This window comes from Natator depressus, chromosome 18 (assembly GCF_965152275.1).
Source record: "Natator depressus isolate rNatDep1 chromosome 18, rNatDep2.hap1, whole genome shotgun sequence".
NCBI lineage: Eukaryota > Metazoa > Chordata > Testudines > Cheloniidae > Natator > Natator depressus.
The window spans coordinates 13,558,872-13,584,984 of NC_134251.1; the positions used below are offsets into that span (position 1 = coordinate 13,558,872).

The following is a 26,113-nucleotide window of genomic DNA, read 5'->3' on the forward strand; positions in this document are numbered from 1 at the left end:
TTGTGTTAATACTGGGTTGCTGTAGACTTTTCATTTATTTATTTATTTACTTATTTAGTGAGACTATTTTTTCTGATGTAGCAAGCTCTGGTGGAAGCAGGGAGAAGTCCCTCCCTTTAACAGGATGCCATGGCTTGCTTAAGAATGGAAGGATGATTCTGCAATCAGTACCCCTGTTTCCTGCATGTGTGGGGAAGGAGAGAAGCTGCAGTGGTGTGCAGTGGGGTATGGCTGAAGTAACCTAGTTATTTAACTGTAACTTGATACAGAATTTGTTTTTAAAAAAATGCAGCAAGCTGCCTACTAGCCTCCCCTGCTTCTCCCAGTAACAACTGCAGCGTCCAGCAAAGCACATGGAACCCAATGAGCATGGGGCATCTGTAAGACTGGTAAATTACAACTGAAAGGGAAAGTCCCCATCAGCTGGAACCCTCTGGCTGGGTCACAGACCTGGGTCCTGTCATGCATGACGAGGAAGAGCATGTTAAGTTCTGATAGCTCTATGTGACCTCTGGCTCATGGGACATCTGACCTTGAAGTGGCCACTGCACCGTAAAACCAGGTAAATAATAACCCCAGTCTCCCACGCCATTCACCAACCAGGCCAAGATCTATCTGACCTTATCCATGAGAATGAAATGGATCTTCCTGTTGAGCTCACCCGCCCTGCCATCTCTCCCTTTGGGCTGTCTCCTTTAGGCCAGGCGTACCCAGCACTTACAAGTACTGACTTTTTGGACAACAAGAATGGAGAGGGGTGCCAGGGACTTACCAGCAAACCTGATTTTGGCCAGGTTCGAAATGAATTCACTGTAGTAGGTGTTCTCAAAATTCCCATCCTAGAAGGAGAACAGGGCTTGCTGAATAAAATGTGTAAAAGTCAACCTAGCACCAGCTCTAGCTCCGTTCAGCATGTGAGATTCACTGAGGCAGGAGCTCACACAGCCGAATACTGGAGCTGGATTTCTTAAGGGATTGGATATTTTCATGAGTAATCACCACACTTGTCATTATGGATCCGAAAGATAGAAGCTTGCACTGAATTGCACAAGAGTGCTGGAGGGTTAGAGGGTGAAGGGCTCCTCCCCCGTGTCCTCCTCTTACATACACACTAAAGCATCCTAGTGTTCTCTTGTGTGTTAGGTGTGGGAAGCTGTGGCATGGAGATGCTAAGGCTGACATTTTCAAACTTTGGGAGCATCAAGTTGGGCACCAAAGTCTGTATTTAGGTATCTGAATAACTGACTTGATTGTCAGAGCCCATTGCCTTCCATAAGATGTGTGGGTGCTCAGCACCTCTGACAATCAAGCCAGTTATGATTCAGGAAGTGTCTCAGTAGTGAGTTAGATGCCCAATGTTAAGCAACCACATCCTGAAAATTTGGGCCTAAGATCCTACACCTTTTTGGCCCTAAATGACCCACCTAAACTCAATGCATGAACTGAGAGTAGAACTCACGAGTCCTGGCCCCTGGCCCCACTGCGCTAAGCACTAGACCACACTGTTCTCCCAGTGCTAGAAACAGAACCCAGGAATCCAGATGCAGTCCCTCTTGCTCTAACCACTAGACACCACTTCCCTCCCACAGCTGGGAGGAGAATCCAGGAGTCTTGATCCCCTCAGCCTCTGATCATTGCCTCTCATGAACTGCGAAGCATGAGGAAGAGAGGGAGATGCCCTTTTTCAGTGCCTGGAAGCTTCTTGTCAGCAGGCGCTCTGGAACGGAGCGAGGTTATGCCTCTCTTTATCGCACCACAATGGGATCTCAACTGCCATGTCAAATCATCTCTTGCTAGGACCGCAGATCCCTGTCTGCAGCTTTTGTCAACACGAAGCAGCGCTCAGGCCTTTGAAATGAGCACGGAGCTCTCACGAGGGTGGAGCCTGGAGGAGACGAACAATGCTCTGGTGCTGGCAGTGGGCAGCTGAGTGGTGCTTCCCAGAGCCAGAGAAGAGAGGGGAGGGGTGACCCTTTCCCATCAGAGAGCCAGACCTCTGAGTCCAGTTACTAAGATCAGTAAACACACAGACATTCAGCCACGTCCATGACCTAAAGCCAGTCACAGCACTCCCGAGGCAGAAGATCGGTCACTAATTTGAGCTTCCCTGCCCCCCATCAAATAGTTATTCTGTTATAATTTCTTCTTATTACAATAACACCTAGAGGCCCCGACTCAGAGGGGTGCCCCATATGGGTGCTGGAACAAGGGGTGCGGGGGGTGGTGGTGCTGCAGTACCCCCAACTTGAAATGGTTTCCAGTATAGACTGGGTTTACAGTTTGGGTCAATGGGTCTCAGCACCCCCACTATAAAAATTGTTCCAGCCCCCCTGGTGACCCATGGTGCTAGGTGCTGTGTATACATCTAGCAGGAGACTCTCCCTGCCACAAAGCACTTGATGTCTAAACAGATAAGGGAGACAACAGGTTGGAGAAAGGAAGTGTTATTATTGGGCCCAAGTTACAGATGGGGAACTGAAGGATGAGGAGTCTGAGGCCCAGGCAGCTGATTTCAAGGGAAGCTAGGAGTCTAAATGCCATTGAGGATCTGAGGCTAAGTGACTTGCCCAGGGTCACACAGCGAGTTTGTGGCAAAGCTGGCCTGGGAGTTGAGCCCAGCTCTCCTGTATCCCAGCCCCATTCCCTAAATGAGCATCCCTCCTCCCTATTATTATTTACCCGCAACGTTTCTTTTCCGTCATTCATCCAGCTCTGCTTCTTCTATTCTGTCTGCCTCGATGCTGCTCCACCTCCCCTCTCTCACATCCATGTGGCTACAGGGCTCTTGCTTTACCTACTAACATCTGCCACTTTGTAGCTTTCCCCTGGGGCTTGTACTATGGGGTTGTTCAGCTCAGTCTGTGAGGGTGTGGGTTGAGTGGTAGGGGTATCAGCTCACCTTCCCCCCACTCCTGGCCTAGGACACCCTCCCTCAGACAGCTCTGATCTCAGACTCTTCCTCTTTGTACCAGCGGGAGATGCCAGTAGTACAGAGCCCATGCACTTGGCAGAAGGGAGCTGTTGGACACAGGAGCCTGGGCCTTCAAAATAATCTCAGCTGGGGACAGGACCACTCCAAGGACAATGAAAGGCTGAGCCACATCATTGTCCACAGGCAAGTTTCACCTCTTTCCTCCCCCCTGGCAAAGAGAGGAGGCCATAAGAGAAAAAATATATTCATCACCCAGTGCAGGCAAAGGAGTCAGACCCAGTCTGCAGTGGAACCAGTGTGGTTCTGTGACATGGGGAGAGGGCAGTGCATGAGAGGGCGGCACAGGGAGTGCTAATCCCAGGCATTCTCCAGAGCCACGTTCCAAAGGGGTCACTGTGTGTAATACAAAGGCTGAAGGAGCACCCCATTAGGCACGTCCACCAGCCATGTGCTGCAGGCAAGTGGGATAAGCTACTCTAGCCTGGAAGCCTGGGCCATTGAGGAGCTGCGACACTCTGAGCAGGGAAAGATCCGCCCCTGGCTGCTCCAGTAATGTGCTGGAGAGAGGACTGGGGGGTAGATGCACTAATGCTTTCCCCGTGCAATGCAAACACGCTGAACAAAGGAAAGAGAGGCATAAGCTTTTTTTTTGCATAGAACTGCTGCTGTGACCAGGGAGGGAGTGACTGGCTGTCATTCCGTGAGAGTCCAGGGGTCACTTTCAAGCTGGGGGTATTGTGGGCTCAAGGTCTTCAGGGGAAAAAAATGGAGCTGAGATTTTTTACAATGGGGGAAAAAGCAAATTTAAATTAATAAAGGGACTGGAAGGGATGGCTCCGGGGATTGGTGATAGACTGTGAAGACTTCACCTTTAACGTGGCTCGTTCAGATTCATCCACAGGGGCCACTTAGGGGTTGTTTGGTAGCCTGTGTGACATGACTTTAGTAGGTCTCTGCCCAGTTCCAGTGGGCACGTGTCTACATCACAAAAACCACTGCCAATAACTGGTCAACTTGCCTGGCAGCATCACTGGCTGTCTGGCCCACAGAGAAAAGCTGAGTGTCAGCCCCACCTGTAATACAGCCCACTCTTCTCCCCAAGCGAGGAAAATGAAGGTCATGTGACTGGTGGATCACATGACCCACCAATCAGGTAGGGGATAGATAAGCAAGAGTTGGGGGGGCAGAGAGACTTTGGGTGAGGCAAAAGACTGAGTTAGAGGTGCATGGTGGTTGTTGTGAAACCTCCTGAAGTAGCTAGGGAAGACTCTTTGCCAGCTGGTTTCCAAGGTGGGGTAGAAGGTTGCATGATACCCCCACAAGGGGTCTTGGAGAGAGGGCTGGTGTTTGGAAGGTTTTGGGTTTTTTGGGGGGGGTTGTTTGTTTTTTGTTGTTTTTTTTTTGAAAGACTTTATTGACTCACCTAGGTGAAACTGGTGATGGAAAACTTAAAAGGGCTGGGGAGAAGCATTGTGTGAGCCCTGGAAGGAGGGTTGTGTGATCTCCTAGCTAAGAGGGAAGGGTTTGGGCCTGGAAGGCCCCTAGAAATTGCATGGAAAGACTTAAAAATGTGACCCCACCCCACCCCCTGAAGTAGGGGTTGCCAGGTGTCTGGTTTTTGGTGCTGCAGGGCTAAGGCAGGCTAGTCCCTACCTGTCCTGGCACTGGGCTGTGCCCTGGAAGCGGTCAGTGAGTCCAGCTTGTAGGTGTGGTGTCCATGGGGCTCTGTATGCTGCCTCCAGAACCTTTGCTCAGAGTGGCACTCCCATGGGCTGGGAACTGTGGCCAATTGGAGCTGGGGGGGTGATGCCTGAAGGTGAGAGCAGTATGTGGAGCCTTCTGCCTGCCCTCCCCGACATAGGAGCCAGACCTGCTTCTGGGGTGGAGCCAGGGCCGGCAGGGAGCCTGCCTTAGCCCTGCTGTGCTGCTGACCGGGAGCCGCCTGAGGTAACCCCCTGAGCCCTGCCCCAAACCCCTCATCCCTGGCCCCACCCCAGAGCCCTCACCCCTCTGCACTCCAACTCCCTGCCTCAACCCATAGCCCCCTCCCACACTCTGAAACCCTTGGCTCCAAGCTGGAGCCCCCCTCCTGCACCCTAAACCCCTCATCCCTAGCCCCAGCCCAGATCCTGCACCCCAGCCCAGTGAAAGTGAGTGAGGGTGGAGGAGAGTGAGTCACAGAGGGGAAAGGTAATGAGCAGGGGGGTGGGGGCTTCAGGGAAGGGGCAGGAGTGGCCTTGGGGACATACCTAGTGTGTTTGGTTTTGTGTGATTAGAAAGTTGGCAACCCTACCCTGGAGGGAAGTTTTGCTTTAGGTAGCCTGGACTGTGGAAAGCTCCTGGAAGACCCAGGGGGGAATTGAAGGTGGGGTGTCTGCAGGGCCATGAGGTGGAGCGAGGGAGAGGGTGTTCTGGCCACAGGCAGTCTCAGCAGAGAGGCCAATGACTGAATGGGCCATGGGGAATGAATTCTTCTCTCATTCCAAACAGGGCTCTGCCCAGACCAGGGGAAAGAGGTGCTGGGAGCGGGGGAGCAGTACCCGCCATGTGTGTTCTGTGCCTGAATAGATTCCATTCCAAAACCTTTCAAATGCACGGAACTCCCACAAAAATCTTACTCTGGAAATATTTCCAGGCATGAAGCAGGGTCTCTGCAAGGACTCGGATCAGGTTATTTCTGTTACCAGGCAGGCGAACTCTGTCGTGGTGACCATTCCAATTTGTGCTCCTTCGTGTTGGGTGCTGCAGAGCTGCCCCTGCCCCTGCGCCAATGTGCTTTTTGCTGTGGCGCTCATGGTGCGCTAGAGGATGGGGCGATGGATTTCTTTGCTTCTGCTGGGGTTTACCCCCATCTCGGCAGACTCTAGCCCCCTCCTGCGTTCAGTGACCGTCTAACCCTGGCTCCCAAATAGTTCAGAAAAACAACCATGGCATGTCCGGTGGAAGGTAACTCTTAATGTCTGTTCCCATCATTCACAAAAGCCCTTCTGGCCAAACTGTGACCTGGTGGTCAGCCTTCTACCACTGAATGAGTTGAGGAGTGATGACCCATCTCAGCAGTGTTCTGCAGTGGGTGACCCTTGAAAAGCCAATAACCTACAGCAAGCAAAAGGAATAGTCTATAGCAAGCACCTTCCACCACCATTATGGTCCAGAAGATAGTGCCCTGGACTAGGGCAGGAGATCTGGATTTCTCTCCCCGCCCACAAGCTCCATCTACCTGCTACGTACCCTTGGACATGTCCTTTCACCTCCCTGTGCCCCTATATTCCCTTGTCTGTTCCATCTGCTAGGGCAGGGGCTGTCTCTTACTATGTGTTCGTACAGTGCCTCGCCCGATGGGGCCCTGCTCTTGGTTGGTGTTGTGTCCATAGCATGCATGCAGCAATTAGATAGAAACATAAATATGCCCGTTGGAAGGCTGCAGTGTCACACTGCTTTATTCCTTAGCATTCAGAATAACACAAGCACCCAAAAATCGGGAGAGAACAGGCTTGCTCCCTAAGGCAGAGGGGCACAACTCACCCCACCTAGCTTTAAGCTGGTTCTTTCCAGATTGACTCTGATCAGAGCCCCCTAGCCTGCAAGCTAGTTCTTAACCTTGTTCTTAAAGTGACCGCCTACAATTCCAACAAATACACTTCGGTTAGGCCTGCTACATGCTACTGCAGAACAAATAATAGTGTCCCATACCCACTCGCCAACCTGTTCCCTCTCCCTATAGAGCTACAACCTACCACATAGAGGAAAGCAAGCACTGCCAGCCCATTCAGCTTGTCTTTTGCTTCTTCAAAACTGGAGTAGTTACCGGAGTTGTAATGGACAATGTGCAGCTGTGGGAGAACAAGACAAGGTCAGTCCAAGGCTGGGGACTGGTGGTTAAGCTGCTTCTAGCTCTTGAAAGAATAGTCTCCGACTGAAGGGATAGCCAGTGCCCAACCTTCTCTTGGTCCTGCTGACCTAATGCAGACACCCAAGCCTTCAGCAACAAGGGTAGGGGAAAATATTTTAGGACCAAATTTCTAGCCTCCATGACACTCAGGTAGCTGTGGTGACTTCAGTGCACAGTGCTGGAAGAATTTGGCCCTAAATGTTTATCACAAAGCTGTGTTGCTGAAGGCCTGTTTGATTGGGATTGCGCAGGTGCGACTAGAGTGGTAGCATGGCCCACAGTGGCTAGTGTGTTGGACTTAGATACTTGGGTTCTAATCCTGGCTCTGCCACCAACCTGCTGGGTGACCTTGGCCAAGTCACTTCATTTCTTTCTTTAGAACGCAAACTCTTCAGAGTAGGGATTGACTCTTACTGTGTTTGCACAGCACCTAGCACAGTAGGTTCCCTCCTCACATTTGGGGCCTTTAGGTGCTACTGCAATGCCAACTTTCCTCCTCCTTCCTTAAAGCTATTAGCTGTAGCTTGGGTCCCACCATTGACCTTTAACGCAAGAAGGCTTTTCTTTGCTTACTGCCTGTAGGGCTGAGGCTCGTGAACAGATGCTGAAGAGAGAGTCCTTGTGCAGCAGCAAACCTTCATTTTGCAAAGGTGGTTTGGCTCTAAGGGCTGACCAAAGAGCCAGTAACTCCATATTACTCATAAGCAGGATTCCCTCCTGGGTTTTAAAAGTAGGAAGGAAAAACATCTGTGATACCCCTTTTTGCAATGATTGCAATTAAAGAGCAGTTTGAGAAAACAAATGTTACAGGCCTGATCCAAACCCCCTTGGCTGCCATAAGAATTGTTTTTCCTTTTCATTTAATTGCTTTCAGAATCAGGCCCAATATAAGAAAAAATAAAAATGTATTAACGTATCGCTGAGCCCCTATTAAACAGCCTTTGCTAACTGCAGCTGCAAACATCAGACAGGGAAAAGCATTTGCCATTCTTGTTGCTTTCTGAGGGCCAGCCCTTTGCTGCACATGATCTTGTCTGCCAAAGCTTGGCAGCTCCCTTCTGTGAAGTGGGCTGTCACAGAATGGGCCCTGGGGCAAACAGCTAAAATGGAGATTAATTCTAGCTCTGTATTCCCCCCTCAGACACACACATCACAATGCATGTGGTGAACTTTGGCCTGCCACTGTAAGCAAAGAGCAACCATGCGGAAGACAGTGGATAAAGCAGTCGGGGAACCTTTGACAGTCAAGGGCTGGAGTCTTATTTCTAAACATGAAAGAGCCTTGGCTAGTGGAATACCAGAGCTTTTCTCCTCTCTCTCTGCCTTCTTGCTAGGACTGTTTTCTAATAACCCCCACCTCAGTCAATTAGGTTCACTGCCAAAGAAACTGACTAACAGCCTGATCAAAGCTCAAACTACAGGGGCTTCTGCCTCAGTCTCCCTATTGCCCATAGCATGCAGGGATGGAACCTGGCCAGAAATAAGGCATGGCCCAAATTTTGCTGCTGGTTGTGCCTTAATTTTCTACCTCCTTGGACCTTTTGCACCCATCTGGACAGGATGAGTGTAAAATGCATCCATGTCAGAATCCTTCTCTCGCTCACATCAGTGGTAGCATTTTACATCCACTTTGCATTCTCCTCTAACAAGGGGAAATGACTACCAAAGGCAGTGGCAAATCAGGCCCAAGGACATCAGTGGAGTTGCTCCAGATTTAAAGCAATGTAACCCAGAGAGCCCTCTACATTTAAAGTAATTCACAGGGAACTGTGTTTGCCAACAGAGGTTTTCTTTTAACATGGGATTTTCCTGTGTTGTTGTTTGTTGCTGTCCCCCCCGCCCCGCCCCGCCCCGCCCCGCCCCATGAGGGGAAAGAAGGCAACCCTCTCCCTTTATGAGGAGGAGGCATGTCTTCCCCTTAAACAGGTACCTCCGCGAAGTATCTCATTCCATCCACGGTATGTTCGGAGCCACTGGTCTCCAGGTCCAGCCCGCCCCAGTGCAGGTGCATCTGGACAGCTGTGAAGAGGCTTGGGAGCCCTTTGGTGATGTGCATGGTGGGTGGCAAATCAATCTGGACTGCAAGACAGGAGAATAAGATGACACTAAATGGATGCAGCTGGTCCTGATGCTGCAAATACTTAATACAGTGTATACAGCTTAGTGGGGAGAGCAGCTTCATGGAACTCAGTGCGGCTGCTCCTGCTGGTGGGGTAAACTCCCTAGCCTCTGTTTAGGAAAGCACTTGAGTACTCCTCGTGAAGTCAGTGGGATACTCAGGATACCTGCTTCGGGTTAGGCAGGTGCTTAAAGTTATTTCCTGATCTGGGGCCTGTGCTCCATAGTGGGTGTTTGCAAGATCAGTCACCCTGAATGCTGGCATGTCCTAGTGCTAAGGCCGCTCTGGAGAAAGCGTGAGTTTAGGCATGTTGGTTTGTATGATCTCTGTAGATGTGGTTTATCTAACGAATGCATCTTGCGGCTGGGATGCTGGTGCCTGAACTCTATGAAACTCTTTTTGAAAGCAAAAACGGTCTAAGGTCAGATAATCAATGCTGCACACTAGATGAGTGTGAGAGAGAGGGGATGTGCGCACACTGGTGCATCTGCAAACTACAGTCCACTGAGTTGGACATGCCTGACATAAATATGTTCGTGTCTGACTTTTTCTGCAATGCTCCAGAATGGGAGGAGAGTGGACATGTCACACAAGTGCAATTTTCAAAGGGTGATTGTATGAGCATCTTCAGTTCCACCCAAGCAATCTTCAGTGAATTAAAACTACAACTGACTTTAATATATTAGATCGAATGAGTGAAGAAAGAGCCATCTGCTACAATTCTAATTGCTTATTGGTGGCTAAAATATTAATGGCTAGACCCTTGCAATTTCCAGGGCTTCCCATGGGGCTTGTAGGGTTCAGCACCTCTTGGGATCAGGCCAAGTGGTCTAAAGTGCTGCTGTTGACTCCAGGGGGGAGCAGGATTGAGCCACAGTGACTATCTCGGTCATTCCATGAGGTAGTAAAGGTACAAATCCCAAAGCCTGTTCTCCATATCCAGGTAATGCCTCTGCTTAAGGTTAGATGTAGTGTGAACTGTCCGTGGCTATGGAAGGAGAGATGCTCCAGGCCCTGTTTGCTGTATTGAGGCAGTAACCTGCCACCCTCCTGAGATTAGCAGTGATGTCACAGCCCTGCTGCTCTCCTCTTTGGGGCAGGGAAGGTAGTTGGACAAGCCCCCACTGCTTACCTGAGTGCCCATTGTTGGTCATGGTGAAGTTCCCCTGCAAGGGTCCATCGTAACCAGTCAGCTCCAGCTGCGTCAGTTGCGGGTTGTACCTCACTTTCCTCTTCTGAATGTCAATGGGGGACTGGTGCTTGCCAGCACAGGCTGCAAAGTGCTTTCCCCAGTGCATTTCATCCAGCTCTCCTGCTGCAAGGCCAAGGAGAAGCAGAGCAGGCTCTTACAAAGCGGCAGGAGTGCTGCTGGCCCATTGGCAATGAGTTGTTCCTTGCTCAGCAGCAGGGCCGCAGAGCATCCCCCTCTGATTATTACAACTCCAGGAACTGCATGTCTGAAAGACTGATCTACCTTCCCTAGTGTGAAAATGTGCATCGTTCCGGCTGCATGACAACTGCCCCACCAGGCAGGAAACCTGCCTCCCCCTAATATCCCATCTCTACTAATGGCTGGAGGCTGAACCTGTATTGAAATAGAAGTGGTGTTTTTACAGACAGTGATGTTTATATCTACTTCAGGGGACAGAGGCATGAAGTCTGGGTTCTTTTACAATGAAAGCTGTGAACAGCGCTAAGCCAATTGTCTCAGTTTCTCAGAGGTGGGGGCCCACGGAGGATTGTCAGCAAATTCTCTACTTTTTTAAAAAAAATTATTTATATAGGCACTATCAAGGAAATAAGGAATGGAAAAGGGGAGAGGGTTTAAAATAAATTAAACCTCTTGCGTGTTTTTTCCTAACTCATCTCACTTGCTGTCTGGAGCTTCTTTGGTCCCTTGAATGCTCTCTGCTAAGACACTAACTTGTCAGTGCTTTACAAATAAGAATTGGCACTTTCAATCCCACCTTTCATTTGAGGATCACAAACCTTTTTATTCTCACTGATTAAACCATACACTACCTCTTTAGGGTAGGTGAATAGTACTAATTCCTTTTTATACATTGGTAAACTGAGGCATGGGGAAGTTTAAGTGACTTGTGAGTCAGTCGTAGATGTAGAAATAGAACCCAGGAGTCCTGGTTTGCCACTCATCTGCTCTAAATCACTAGCTAACATTCCCTCCCTTTTAATATATAAAGCAATAAAATTTCCGCTTCAATTTCCACTTCAATTCAATTTAAGTATTTAACACCTCCCACAACCCCAGTGCCATCCAAATAATTAAGCACTGCTTTAATCTTTGAAGGCTCTTTGCTCTCGCTGTACTGTTGTATTCAGGACTTTATGGCACTTTTATGTTCTCTGTCACTATTCTGGCTTAGAATCAGTTTGGAAATCCATTCTTCCTTTTCCAGCAGTTCCCTTTGCCATTTACAGCATGCTGATCTATTTCAGAGTCAGAATACCAGAGCCAAGGTAAACCCTTAAGCTGTTGCTGAAATCTCCCACTGAGAATTCAACAGTACAGGGTGCTGGTCTGGCTTTTTAACCATTTTTTAAAAAATCTTTTAATTGTTCAAAGCTATTTCAGCATCTGCCCAGTGTTTTTCTGTTTGTTTGTTTTGTTATTACTACATTATATAGTAATGTAGTACTATATTACTATATAATACTAGTATTATATAGTACTACTATACTATAGTGCTCCGGAGATGTTGGTGAAAAGATTCCAAAGATAATTGTTGTAAGCAGCCCAGTGTGCTAACTGGAATTTAAAAAAAAAAAATTTAAATCAAGAACTTTAGTTCCCCCACTGTGGCAGCCTGCTTCAAAACCCATTGAAATCGATGGAAAGGCTCCCAGTGACTTCAACAGATTCTGAAAAAAACTAAGAATTAAGCAAAATTTCACATGAGGGCAAATATGCAAACAGCAGCCCTCTACCTCTGTATCCATGTTCCACAGGCTGTGAAAGTAAAATAGTGAGCAAGCAGTTATCCAAAGGGAAAGCTCTTTTTTTTTCTTTCCAGGATCAGCAAAAGGTCAGCTTTTATTCTAAAGCCCTGTAAAGATTTTTCTCGTTGTTTGCACCCCATTGTTCTCTCTGACAATATGTTCCAATCACACAAAGGAATGGAGAAGGTTGGCAGTGAAAAGAACCACTTTTAAAATACACAGTCATCAATGAAGTGAAATAAATTAGCTGCCATGTTGTTTTTCGAATAGACCAGCTGAAAAGCCCAGCTTTAGCTCCAGCCACAGGTGCCTGTCTTAAGCAGCCTGGTGGAGCCAGCAGCACTTAAAAACCAGTTGCTTGCTTGTGCTCGTTACCTTTGTATGTCCAGTGCATTATATGAGAAGCGCTGAGATGCACAAGGAGCAGGTACAGCAAGGTGGCTGGAATCCTCATGGCTCTTGCAGTGTCTGAAATCAGAACCGAGCTGGGAAATGCATTTCTTTGACAATCCCAGAAAGTGTAAATAACAATTTACTCAAAGTCCAGCCCTTCCGCTATCTGTCCCATCCTTCTGCTCTCCCTGCTGAAACAGTAACCACCACCAGGGATATTTTACGAGGACTGCTAACTACCACTGCTAAAAGCATTTTATTGATCCACTCACAGAGGCTGCCAGTTCTAATGAAATAGAAGGTTACTCCACTAATGCCCTTGAGGTCAGCTTCTGACATGCACTTGATTTATACCTTTCTGGCCACTTTTCCTGTCTGGCTGTTCCCCCTGAGCAGGGCTGTGAGCTTCCATACAACAGTGCCTTGCAAATATTAACACTTAACGCTCTTCTGCCGCAGAGCTCAAAGCAGCACTGTTTTGCAGAGCAACAGTCTGAGGCAGAAAGAGGTTAAGAGACTAATTTTCAGAGGTGCTGAGTATGCACAGCTATATTTGAAATCAATGGGACCTACAGGTGCTCAACCCCTACCACCGGGGCCAAATTTTCCCCCTTAAAATCTATGGGACTCGGGCACCAAAGTGCTTTTGAAAATCCCACTAAGGTGTCTATCCGCATCTTTAGGTGCCTAAATACCTTTAAAATCTGGCTCCAAGTGACTTGCCCAAGGTCACGCAGCATGTCAGTGGCAAAGCTGGGACTAGACCCCAGGTCTCCTGTCTGCTATGCTGAAGTCCTGTTCATTAGACTATGCTAATGTTGTAAGAACAACCTTGGCAACCTGTACCCCTCTCTGCCTAATAAACCCCTACCAATAATGTCCCCAAACCAAAATGAATAATAAAATCAAAGAGCCTCCTGCAAGCAGCGTTTTAACCCCAAAAAGGGAGAAATGCCAGAGACTCCATGAAGTCCACTAAGTACTTTGCTATGGCAATGGATTTTACATTGAAGGTGCTTAGATACTATGGTAATGGCCAGATAGATAGATCATGTCAATAAAATCTCCACTTCTGCCCTCGCTGTCTCTGCCAGTTTCAGCAATGTTGCGCTGCCTTGCAGTGATGACTTAAGAAAGCCACAGCCAGAACAGGTACGGGAGTTGCAGATTTCATTTAAACTTGGCTTTCTGGGGCTTGCATCAAGCTGAAGAATGGGAAATGCTGTTTTGTTTTTAATCTCATCATTTGTCCATGAATGGTTAATTTTAAAAGGCCTTTTTTCTTCTATATCCCACACACCATGTGTTTAAAGTTTGGGAACTGCTGTACTATTGAGTTACTTAATCTGATGTGTATTTTTCTCCCCCTCCCCCACCTCTAAAGAAGTCATTTATTCTGACAGCTGCACTGAACTGTGTAAGGACTGAACTAATCAAACACGTCCTGCAATGCATTTCATAATCCTTGTGTATCCAGTTGGGTAAATAGTCCTTGGAATTAGCTGAGGGAGAAATTTTAGGGGTTTATACCTGTTTACGCTCCAGAATTCCACATAGGATCACATCTGAGGATGAACAAGACACTAGACAGGAGGTCACTTCTGCACCAAAGCATCCCTTCTATCCCCCACCCTGACTTGCATTGAACATGGATGTTATTTGGGAACAATCTGTTTCCCTAGCCCGTCCTTTATTGATCAGCTCCCTAGGGGCGACACAGAGGTTTTGAAATGAAGCCCATTGCAAGCTTGTGCTGGTGCCAGGATTGCTGGAGGTGGGGTGAATTCATGTTACATGGAGCCGTTCTGCTCAGTGCCCAAGCTGTGGGATTTACTTGGAGTTTTCTGGAGGACAAACAAGCAATTTAGGCCAAGAGTGGTCACTAATTGTGGGAACTTCCCTTGTTTAGAGCCCAACCTGAGACATCAGATGATGTGGAAACAGCTGAAGTACTCATTGTTTCCCACACACCCCCCACCCGCCCCCTCTGTCTTCACAGATAAGGTCAGCTCCCTGGGCAACACAGCATGGGGAGGAGGGTGAGCAGCCCTCAGTGCTGAAAGAACAGGTTAAGAACTATTTAGAAAAGCGAATACAGACTAACACGGCTGTTACTCTGAAACCTTAGAAAAGCTGGACATGCACAAGTCCATGGGTCCAGATCTAATGCATCTGAGGGTGCCGAGGGAATTGGCTGATGGGATTGCAGAGCCACTAGCCATTATCTTTGAAAACTCGTGGTGATTGGGGGAGGTCTCAGAGGATTGGAAAAAGACAAATGTAGTGCCCATCTTTTAAAAAAGGGAAGAAGGAGAACCTGGGGAACTACAGACCTGTCAGCCTCACCTCAGTCCCTGGAAAAATCATGGAGCAGGTCCTCAAGGAAACCATTTTGAAGCACTTGGAGGAGAGGAAGGTGATCAGGAACAGTCAACATGAATTCACCAAGGGCAAGTCATGCCTGACCAACCTGATTGCCTTCTATGACGAGATAACTGGCTCTGTGGATATGGGGAAAGCAGTGGACATGATATATCTTGACTTCAGCAAAGTTTTTGATACGGTCTCCCACAGTATTCTTGCCAGCAAGTTAAAAAAGTATGGATTGGATGAATGGACTATAAGGTGGATAGAAAGCTGGCTAGAGGTCAGGCTTGCTGGGTAGTGATCAACATTCGATGTCTAGTTGGCAGCCGGTATCAAGCCGAGTGCCCCAGGGATTGGTCCTGGGGCCTGTTTTGTTCAACATATTTATTAATGATCTGGATGATGGGATGGATTGCACCCTCAGCAAGTTTGCAGATGACACTAAGCTGGGGGGAGAGCTAGATACGCTGCAGGGTATGGATAGGATCCAGAGTGACCTAGACAAATTGGAGGATTGGGCCAAAAGAAATCTGATGAGGTTCAAGAAGGACAAGTGCAGAGTCCTGCACTTAGGACAGAAGAATCCCATGCATTGCCACAGGCTGGGGACCGACTGGCTAAGCAGTTCTGCAGAAAAGGACCTGGGGATTACAGTGGACGAGAAGTTGGATATGAGTCAGCAGTGTGCCCTTGTTGCCAAGAAGGCTAATGGCATCTTGGGCTGCATTAGGAGGAGCATTGCCAGCAGATCGAGGGAAGTGATTATTCCCCTCTATTTGGCACTGATGAGGCCACAGCTGGAGTATTGTGTCCAGTTTTGGGCTCCACACTACAAGAAGGATGTGGAAAAATTGGAAAACGTCCAGCGGAGGGCAACAAAAATGATTAGGGGACTGGAACACATGACTGATGAGGAGAGGCTGAGGGAACTGGGCTTGTTTAGTCTGCAGAAGAGAAGAATGAGGGGGGGAATTGATAGCAGCCTTCAACTACCTGAAGAGGGGTTCCAAAGAGGATGGAGCTCGGCCGTTCTCAGTGGTGGCAGATGACGGAACAAGGAGCAATGGTCTTACGTTGCAGTGGGGGAGGTCTAGGTTGAATATTAGGAAACACTATTTCACGAGGAGGGTGATGAAGCACTGGAATGGGTTACCTAGGGAGGGGGTGGAATTTCCATCCTTAGAGGTTTTCAAGGCCCGGCTTGACAAAGCCCTGGCTGGGGTGATTTAGTTGGGGATTGGTCCTGCTTTGAGCAGGGGGTGGGACTAGGTGACCTCCTGAGGTCCCTTCCAGCCCTGATCTTCTATGATTCTGTCCTATCCCCACTTTCCCCTGGAACTCTAGCTGAAATCAGCAGGCACCGCACATGCTCAGCAACTCCAGAAATCAGACCCTAAGTGTCTCAGGCTAGGCAACCAAAATTAGCAGCCGTTTTTGAAAACTTTGGCCTTGGGTTTGTGCTGATTTCAGGGGCAAATTCTAGTTTCTAAGGGGAGGCAAATGTATGCATCCCTTTTATCCTATGCATGAGCCCTATTCCCCTTTCAGAGTAAATCATACCCGCTATCTCTTCCCCATACCATTAAAAACCATCCTGTAAGGAACAATCCCTCAGTGGCAGGAGACAGCTTGGATGACCTGATACATCTTTGCCATCTCTAATGTTTATTATGGGCTAGAATCTCATCTGGTGTAAGTGGGAAAAGCACAATTGACTCTCATGGCACTCCACTAATTTACACCCTGTGATTTCATGAATCTGTGTTACCCTTCAGAGTGAGTTTCACACACGCCCCTGGCAGCTCAGAGAACTAATAGTGGCTCTGCAATCCACATGTAACCAGCAGTTATACCAAAATGGTGGTGTCACAAACACCAGGGTCTCAGCTAGTATTCAATGGACACTCTGACTGCATCAGTAAATACAGGCACCTCACCCCCACTGTCATAGGGCTAGGCCTCTTTAGACCCTCTGGTGGTTTAACTAGACCTGTTCAGTCTGTCCTAAATATCACTTTAGCCCCCTACAGCTCAATCAATACAGGATTTGCTTTGAAGATACATCTTAACAAAACCTTTGTAATTGTACATGCTAGGCATATTCAAATCTCAAGCTCCAGGGTACAAGCTGGTTGAGACAAGGGTCAGGAAGGAACTTCTACCTATGTAAAGAATTGCACAGATGGGCAAGTGCATTATGTGCAGGTTCTGCCCTTCTCTAGAGCATCAGGTAGTGGCCTCTACTGGCAGGATATTAGACTTAATGGACCAGTGGTCTGACCTGTTACAGCAATGGAGTGGTTAGAGATGAAGAATGATTGGCTCCTAGGAGCCATCCCCTACAAGGAGGGGACTTAGTTTCCCCATTAGAGGATATAACAGATATTAAGCTGATGATACATTTGATGAGAGATGGGCTCTGCTGCACGGTTTGGAGCCAAAATTATGAGGTATTCAGAGCTGGAGTTTTAGTTTGGCCAGTTATTAAAAAAGAAAGTGGGGGGAGGGCAGTCAGTAGTAAAATTCAGATTCAAACATCTACCACAGGGCAAGGGGTGTTTGGAGCTGGCAGGACTGTGCTTTGGGCCCATCTCAGCACCTGAGTTTAGTCAACAGCAAATTCTATGTCTAGATAGCTCAGGCATAAATGTTCTTAGCATGTTTTTGGTATAAAGGCAGGCTGCTTGCCCATGGATGCACTTATACAGACACCAGCCCCACAAAGTAGAGTGGGAAATCAGTCTTTCACCCCACAGATTTGGCTTCCAGACACTCATGCTTGAATATCCTTCCTTATTTTCATCTCTCCCCTACAGCTCACTCTGTACCATTAATTAAATTTGGCTTCACCCAGGATGCTGCTTCTATTCCAGGCAGCTAAAGAACTCAGGTCAGATTGCAACTTCAGACCCATCCTTGAAGATGTAACTATCCCCCTTACCAGTCAGGAATGTATATAATCACATAGCAGCCTTGATCCTGCACTGGAGTAGCTGGCTCAGCATTTAAGGCTCTGACTCAGGTTTGAACCCAAGCCCCCCTTCTGTATGCGCACAAATCAGTCTGACTCATGTCAGCAAACACTCAGAACCTGGGTCCTAGGACCCCACTGAAATTCAGGTCCAAAGCCCTGTCATTTTTTAATGTGGATGCAGGTTGAGCCACAGACCTGAGTCAGAAGGTCTGCATCGTGCAGGGTGAACTTGTTAGTGTGGCTGTGAGGCCTGGGTCCAGCAAATGTAAACCCAGGTTTACAGTGCAATATGCATGCTCAACCACAGGCTTGGAAAACTTGGGTCCACTGAGCCTAGTGTGCAGTATAGACATAACCTTAATTTGTCCCCCTTTGATCCAGGACATCACATACTCCATCGCTGAAGTCAATGGGAGTTTGCTGGATCAGTCCCAGGTCTGAGGAACATTTGGCCAGGAGCTCGTTGTTTAACTCCAGGCAACCAGATTGCCCTCATCCTGGATGTTTAGTGTTTGTTAATAGAGGCTAATGTCTCTTCAAACAGAGTTTTTCCTGAGGGAGCCAGGCTGAGTAAAATATTCACATTTCTTGACAGCTGTTTGTGAAAAACAGAAAGGCAGCCAAGGGAGCTGCAGATTGGACAGGTCCCAGCCCTGGAGTAATGGCTGCAAAGGCTGCATGGGCTAGCATGGTAGGAGACACTCCTGTCCATAAACTGCAGTTCTGAATGAGGGAGATTGGAGGAAGGCAGGGTGTTTGGTGGACCTCTCCCGAAAGTGAATGGCATTTCCCTGTCTCCCTCTACGTCAGTGGCTCTAAACCTTTCCAGGCTACTGTACCACTTTCAGGTGTCTGATTTGTCTTGTGTACCCCCAAGTTTCACCTCACTTAAAAACTACTTGCTTATAAAATCGGACAGAAAAATACAAAAGTGTCACAGCCACGCTAGTCCTGCAGAATTGCTTACTTTTTCATTTTACCATGTAATTATAAAATAAATCTATTGGAATATAAATATTGTCCTTACATCTCAGTATATAGTATATAGAGCAGAATAAACAAGTCATTGTCTGTATGAAATCTTAGTTTGTACTGACTTCGCTAGTGCTTTTTAATGCAGCCTTTTGTAAAACTAGGCAAATATCTAAATGAGTTGATGTACCCCCTGGAAGACTCCTGGTTGAGAACCACGACTCTAGATTAAGCAGTGGGCACTACATACGTATTCCTGTTGTTCTGAATGGAGTTTGGAGGAAGGGTCCTCACAAGACCGCATGGACTTTTGGGAAGCATCACTGAGGTGTGAGGGGAGTGTGAAGGGTGGGGTGTGAGGGAGGCAGGTCACTCCACTGACTAGGAGGGTCTGTAGCTACGAGTGGAGCACTATTTAGGGGTCATCTGGGAACTAAGTGGGTGGGGTCAGATAGACGAGTTGCCTGTGCTTCCAAGCAGGGGACATGATGCAAATGCCCGTGTTGCACTTACACACTCGGATGGATGATCAGAACTGGTGCAATAGGACAAATCGTTTTAAATTGAGCGGTGTCCCGCTTTTCACGTGGGCCAGGTGACTCCCTGTGAACATGGCCATATTTCCTGGGACTGACCCATATGTCAGAGGTTTGGAACCATGGCTTAGATAAGGATATTACTGATTAAGCTGTTTCATGCTATATCTCAGTTTAGGTTTGCCTACTGCATCGCAAGCAACAGCTCTGCTAAAACGTGGTAAGTCAGCAAAAATATCAACAACATCCACAGACACAGTGGAACGGGGAGGCCTCTGCACTGGACCTATCCAACCAAACAGATTGCTGTGGTGGAAAAAAATTATTTGATTCATTTTTACCTTAATTTTCTGGGGAAACAAAACTATTGTTATGTTAGGGGTTCAATCTGGCCCCCATTTCTCCACCTGAATGTTCTTGCACACAAATCAGGTCCTTCCATGGTATCCTATTTAAATTGGGCAGTGAGGCCTCTTTGGAAATTTGGCCCTACATTTTTAGTTTTTCCTGCATTTAAACTAATCTGTGAAAATCATGGAAGTTGGTGGTGATACAGCCCCACAGGGCTGGCAACTCATTAAACCCAGTTTCCAGCCCTCGTGGTCACTGCAGAATTGGTTACACCTGTATTATATCCTCATGTGCTTGGCCGAATTCTGCTCTCACTGATGTAAATTCAGAGGAATCCATTGATTCTACTGGAGCTCTTGGATACGGTGGTGATTGGTACGAAAGAAAACCAAAGATTAGATAGTCTGGGAATGCACCAATGTTAGAGAGCAGAATTTCTCTTGCTTTGTACAATTTAAGGAGTGACGGACCTAGCACCACTTCACTTAGGAGCCTATTTCATAATCTCTAAGATCTCATCACTAGGTAACTTCACTTGATATTTAACCTAACTGCTCCTTTGCTCAGTTTCAGCCCATCACTCCTAGCTGTATGTCTCTGAACCACCCAGAAAAGCCTCCCCTTTTTGGGGTTTTACACCCTTTAAATACTTGTGGGCAGTTTTCCCCACCTCCCCCACCCCCATGCACATACAGCTGTCATTCAGCCAAGGATGCAGAGAAAATAATGTAAGGCTATAGAAAGAAAACTGAGTGATAGAAGAATCACGTTTTCAACTTCTATTTTCTGGACAGTTAAAGATTTCAGGTAATGTCTCAGATTATGCATGGGTTTGATTGTCCAAAAGATGTGGCTATGTTCCAGCAGGTGCCTGGTCATTCTGATCCCTTAAATGGAGAAGACTTTGATTATCTGGAATGAGGCTATGATGGGGTGTATAGATCCCAATCAGTGAATGGCAGGGAAAAGTTAATCTTCTCCCTGTTGCTAGGGAAGGGGGCACAGGTGTTTGTCCCGTGCAGAGATTTGCAGGGGAGCTGGTCTGGGCCAGCTCTGGGGAATCATTTAATTCCCACCACTGCAAAGTCCGTTGAAGTCAAAGACGAACTTTACTGAGTTCAGTGGGCTTTGGGGCAGACTCCAAAGGAGGGGCTATGCTAGAGGGAGCTGAGTGTGCCTGTGAGAGGGTGGGAGGAGCCTGGGGAGAGAAGAACAGCAAAGAGGCTGGGCTGAAAGGAGAGACAGTTGCTGTGGAGCTGAGGGATGTCCTGTTGTATTTGTATTTGGCCCTTAAAGGAGAAGGCCATTTACTTTTCTCTTGTGTAAGAAAAGTCACCCAAAAGGAGTTCAAATGCCACCTAGTCATGTGGAATCCTTCACTGCTCCCAATGAATGCTTAATTTTTGTGTAATGTTGAATTTGCCTCTTGGAAAGTGTTATGTCTATGGTTGGAAAGAGGTTTAGCTGCTCTGCATGCAAAGTGACTGCTGTAACTCAGAACGGAGTTAGACTTCATTCAGAAGCTCTATGGCCCCGTGTTTTCCTGCTGAATTAAAAGGCCAGGATGTTGACGGAGCTGGGGTAGAGGGGTATTGGGGGAACTGGGTGGTGGTGGTATTGGGGAAGCAGGTTTAAAACAAACAAAAGGAACTATTTCTGCATACAACACACAGTCAACCTGTGGAACTCCTTGCCAGAGGATGTTGTAAAGGCCGAGACTATAACAGGGTTCAAAAAAGAACTAGACAAAGTCATGGAGGATAGCTCCATCAATGGCTATTAGCCAGGATGGGCAGAGATGGTGTCTCTAGCCTCTGTTTGCCAGAAGCTAGGAACAGGCGACAAGGAATGGATCACTTGATGATTACCTGTTCTGTTCATTCCCTTTGGGGCACCTGGCATTGGCCACTGTTGGAAGACAGGATACTGGCCTATATGGACCTTTGGTCTGACCCAATATGGCCTTTCTTATGTGAGGCAGGCCCAGTATTGACCCAGACTCCCTCAATAGCATCCCCAGTAACCTCAGATATCTAGCATCCACCCCAGCTACCTGCGACACCTAGAACCCCCTCCCCTAGCTACCTAGAGAGAAACAGAGGAGAGGGAAATTGGGGCAGGGGAAGCAAAACCACATTCCTCCCACTCCCAATAGTTCCCTCGGTCCCTTAACAAAAACTTGCTCTTACGACAAATCTCATTTGTGGCATCCCCCCGTGCCCTCCCATCCTGCCCCAGCCTGGCAGCCATGAGTCCCCCAGACAGTGCATGGGATTGGGGGAAACTCTGTTTTTGGCTCACCCTCCCCTCTTCCACAGGGGGCCAGGGGTGCTGTGATGGGGCAGGTGCAGATTAGGCCATGCAGCCTGAAGATCACCAGGAATTCCTGGCACCCACCATCGCAGATCCCTAGGCATCCCCCCAGAGGGGGTGTCCCTGCTTGCCGTCTTGGCACACCTCCCCAGATGGCAGTGCCAGCCCAGATAGATGCACTGACTGGCAACCAGCACCTGAGCGCCATGACCTACATACTGGGCTCCCAAGAGATTGTCAGCTGAGCTCTTCTCTGGGCAGCATTAACTAATTCCTGACCCTGGGATTCAGGACTTAGAAGGCAGCCATGCAGTGTTAGATCAACTGTTACCCAGCTCCGACCCCTCCCTGTTTCTCGGTGTGGTCAGTGGGCTACCTGGAGTTTCTGTGGATGGGATGGAGGCAGTGACCCAGTGAGAGGGGACAGCCTTCATAGCTGTCTTCTCCCTTCCATGTGGCCCCACTGTGGCTAGTGGTTATATACAAGCCAGTTGCTACACGGAGCACACAGCTTCATGGCTGCAGTGTTCATTTTCTAATCAAAGGTGTTGATTATAACATGCCACCATTTCCCTGGTGGGGGCTCTCCTTTCGGTCTGCCTCTTCTTCCCCTGTCTGAGGGCATTTCCCCTACTCCTTCCCTTGTGAAGGGCCTCCTTGTACCAAATCTGGCGCTGTGATGGCATTAGTAATCCAGCCGTGACACTACAATCAGGGGATGTGATTGTAGCTTGTATAGACATACCCGAGCTGGCTTTAAGCTGGCTAGCTTGGGTACCATTGCAGAGAAGCCACGGCAGCATGGGTTTCAGTGTGGGCTAGCTACACAACAAGTTATTACCCAGAGTCCCTGGTGGGCATGTAAAGCCCATGCAGAAGCCTGTTCTGCCATGGGCTTCTTTGCTGCTGGTACTCGAGCTAGCTAGTTTAAAGCCAGCTTGGGTATATCTACACAAGCTGCATTCACACTCCTTGACTGCCCTTTGTCACCTACTGAATCCTGTCATCTCCAGGGGTGGATCAGAGGGTCATGCTGGTGACCATCCCTCTCTTTTCCTCTCCTCCTCAGGGCAAAAGGAGATGATGGGTATGTCTACATTTAAAAAAAAGTGTGTTCTTTCTTCCAGTCAGCTAGCTTGGGTTAAAATAGCAGTGAAGACACAGCAATTTGGCTTTTAACACAGGTTAACAGCTCGAGTTAAAGCCTATGGGGAAGTCTGGAGTTGGATCTGAGCTGCTAACCTGACTTAAAAGCTGAGTTGCTGCATCAGCGCTGTTTTAACCCAGGTTAGTTAACGCGGGTTAGCTAACCGGACTTAAGAACACACTTCTTTTTGCAGTTTTTTGTAAACATGCCCGAAATTAGATTTCACTTTTCTCCTGTAGTGAATCTCTCTAAACTAACTGAACGTGGTTAACCTGCACGGGGACAACACGGCTGCATTTGTGCGTCGCTTCTAGCTACTGCTCCTGACTCCCCGTTGTGTAACGTGCAGAGAAAGCACTCCTACTGTTCTGTAGTTCTGAAAATCAGTAAAAACAATGTAAAAAGAAACAAAAACTCCCAAACCCCTGAACAAATACATACTCCATGCAGAACAAAACAATTTCTGGAATGCTGTTGTTACCCTGTCGCTGGGTAAGCACTTCTTCCCACTCCACCCCCCGCCCCACCCCCCCGGCCCCTACTGCATTGTATGTTGAGCAGCTGTGACATCCAGTGGCCAAATACAATACAGTTTAGTTTTGTATAGAGTCCGTCATACATAGAAACAATAACATAGCCCTTATATAGCACTTTTCAGCTTCAAAGTGCTTTACAAACAGTAACTAATTAACCCCTGCCACAGCCCTGCGGGGTAGATGAGTGTGATCAACCTAATTGTACAGATGAGATGGGGCAACATTACATTCTAGGCCCTAAACAAATAGTAATGGTGATAATTAATTAATTATGAAGTTCAGTAGTTGCCTTATTCACTTCTGGGATTGGTGAACAGGCCACAGAAGGAAACTCAGTAGTTCCTCATTCCCAGTCTGGTGTGCTCAGTGGATCCCCCCATCCTTACAGACAGGATCTGCTATCAGATAAGGAGTAAAGGAGGGCTGTAAGGCAAAAGGTATCAACTCAGACTAATTCAGCACCTCAGAGGGAGGCAGCAAGTGATCGGAGGGATGTGTTCTTATTCCCTGGATCAAGAGAGAAGTGTGGATAGGGACAGTGGCAAGCCCTAAAGGAGGAGATTGCAGTAGTGGAGATGTGGAGTGATTGGTTCAAGGATAAGGAGTTCAGCAACAACCAGGTCTAAATGAATGCCTTCCCCAGTGACGTTCTGAAGGTGCGGATGGGACTAACTAGCAGCCATGGAAGTTGTGGGAGAAACCGGAAGTTCAGAGTTCGAGCAAACTGAGGCTGGATTCAAGAGCATGGTGGTGGAATGAAAGATACGGGACAAAGAGGCCTCTTGACGTGTTTAGTAGTAGGATGTGACAGTGTAACCAGAAACTGGCTATCCCTCTATGGGAAATAGAGGGATAGGAGAGTGAGTCAGGGAATGGAAAGTTGGCCACTATCCAAAAATAGGGATGTCCAAGGCTGAAGCTAGTAGAGATCCATCCCAGAAGGGACCAAGAGCAAAGCCTTTAGGCACCTTGCAATGGAGGGAGAAAAAGGAGGATGTAAAGCCTCCCTCAGAGGCTTAGGGGCAGTATTTATTCTGTGGATCAGATGTATACAACTTCAGTGTTTACTCCTGTTGTTCACCTTGCTTCAAATCACAATTCAGTGAACTAAATTAACGGATTAGCATGTGTTTGCTACATTCAACAGTTGTATTCAGAAAGCCCCTGCAAATAGAACATCAGAAAAGAGAAACCGACAGAAAAACAAGACTGGAATAGATTGGATGGTCCAAAGGATGGTTAAAGTGAGTGGCAGACCCATGCACACCCAGCTCGCCTTGTTGAATCCAGCCTAGGCTGGTAGTGGTAAAAAATGGTTATGATGGGTATGAAGTCTGGAGATGGCACACCAAAGGTAGCTTTAATCTAGCTAGCTCCAGTAACAATAGCAGAGAAGCTGCTGCAGCACAGGTGTTGAAGGGGCCAGGACCTTGAGTACCTACCCAAGCAGCTGATGCAATTTCAGTCCTATTGTTATTCAAAGTAGCTTTGATCTAGCTAGCTGTCTACAGGTACTGCAGTCACCTCCTGAAAGCAGTGCTGACATCCCTTATTTCCTGGTCAGGGCCTTTGTGAAATGAGCAGGTGATTTCGGCCCAGTTCCTGTTCAGCAGGTGCATATTTCACAACAAAACAGAACAAAAAACACTGGGCACTAGTGGGCTCCCTTGCTGGCCGTCTAAGCAGAGAGACCAAAGTCTGAGTTGGCTCAGAGAGCATGTGTGCGGGTACGGGAGCTAAACATGATTCCTTCATGCTAAGGTTGAGATTGGTGGGGGGCCGTGCAAAGGAAACTCATAGCTGCTGCCCATGCTGTACTGGTTCCGCGAATAGAGGATGTTTCTGTCCAGTCCTATCCATCTGGTGCTTTTCACAAGCATTAAATACTCACCAAAACAAATAGGTGAATTATTTATTAATTTACTGCAAATTGATTGTAATATTCGGGGGCTTTTTTAAAATTAAATTGCAAATATACTTCCTTAATGACAAGTCAATTAATGACTAGTCAGTTCCTGGTCTTGACATCTTGTTCATAACTGTACCAGACTTTAAATGCTAGGAAAAGATCAGAGCTGTAAAGAACCCAGAATCTACAGCAAGGTGCAGTACAGTATTCAGCATGTCAGCACCTACCCAGGTGATTACTTAATAATTTTTCATACAAGTTTTCTCTTGTCATAGGTTACATCAGCAGCAATTTCCTTCAAGTTGTTCAGTTCTTGGCAGTTCATGATCGGCTGGATTAAAAGCCTTTGGTTTCACCTCAAATCCTCAACAATGCCAGGTGATTGCATTTGAACTTCCCTCTTAGCTTTTCAGCATTAACTTTTTCAGCCTTCCTTGCAGCTTGGATATATTTATAAATACCTCTCTCCTGAAGTTTAAAAATAGACCTGTGATCATTTCATATATAAAAATTACTCCCTTTCTCATTCTGGGCATGTTAGCCCTTGTTTGGTTATAAGGACTTCGACTGACTTGCATTGACATTATATTTTAAATAAGGTACATCCATAGTACTGTATTCTCATTGGTGAATGTGTACACAGCAGTGCATTTACATATATGGACACATAGACTGATGCCTGATGCACTGCATATAACTTATGCATGGACGTGC

General features: G+C 47.5%; 1 protein-coding gene across 2 annotated transcripts in view; it reads right to left on the reverse strand.

The window, feature by feature from the left end:
• The window catches only part of CA6 (carbonic anhydrase 6), a 44,315-nt gene that overhangs the window by 10,674 nt on the left and 7,528 nt on the right, over nt 1-26,113 (reverse strand). For both annotated transcript variants that reach the window (XM_074975160.1, XM_074975161.1), the window contains exons 3-7: nt 12,277-12,369; nt 10,076-10,258; nt 8,755-8,903; nt 6,670-6,765; nt 773-839 (exon numbers count right to left, since the gene is read on the reverse strand). In XM_074975160.1, the coding sequence (XP_074831261.1) occupies nt 773-839; nt 6,670-6,765; nt 8,755-8,903; nt 10,076-10,258; nt 12,277-12,355 (574 nt within the window). In that variant the 5' untranslated portion in view covers nt 12,356-12,369. The remainder of the gene's footprint in view (nt 1-772; nt 840-6,669; nt 6,766-8,754; nt 8,904-10,075; nt 10,259-12,276; nt 12,370-26,113) is intronic.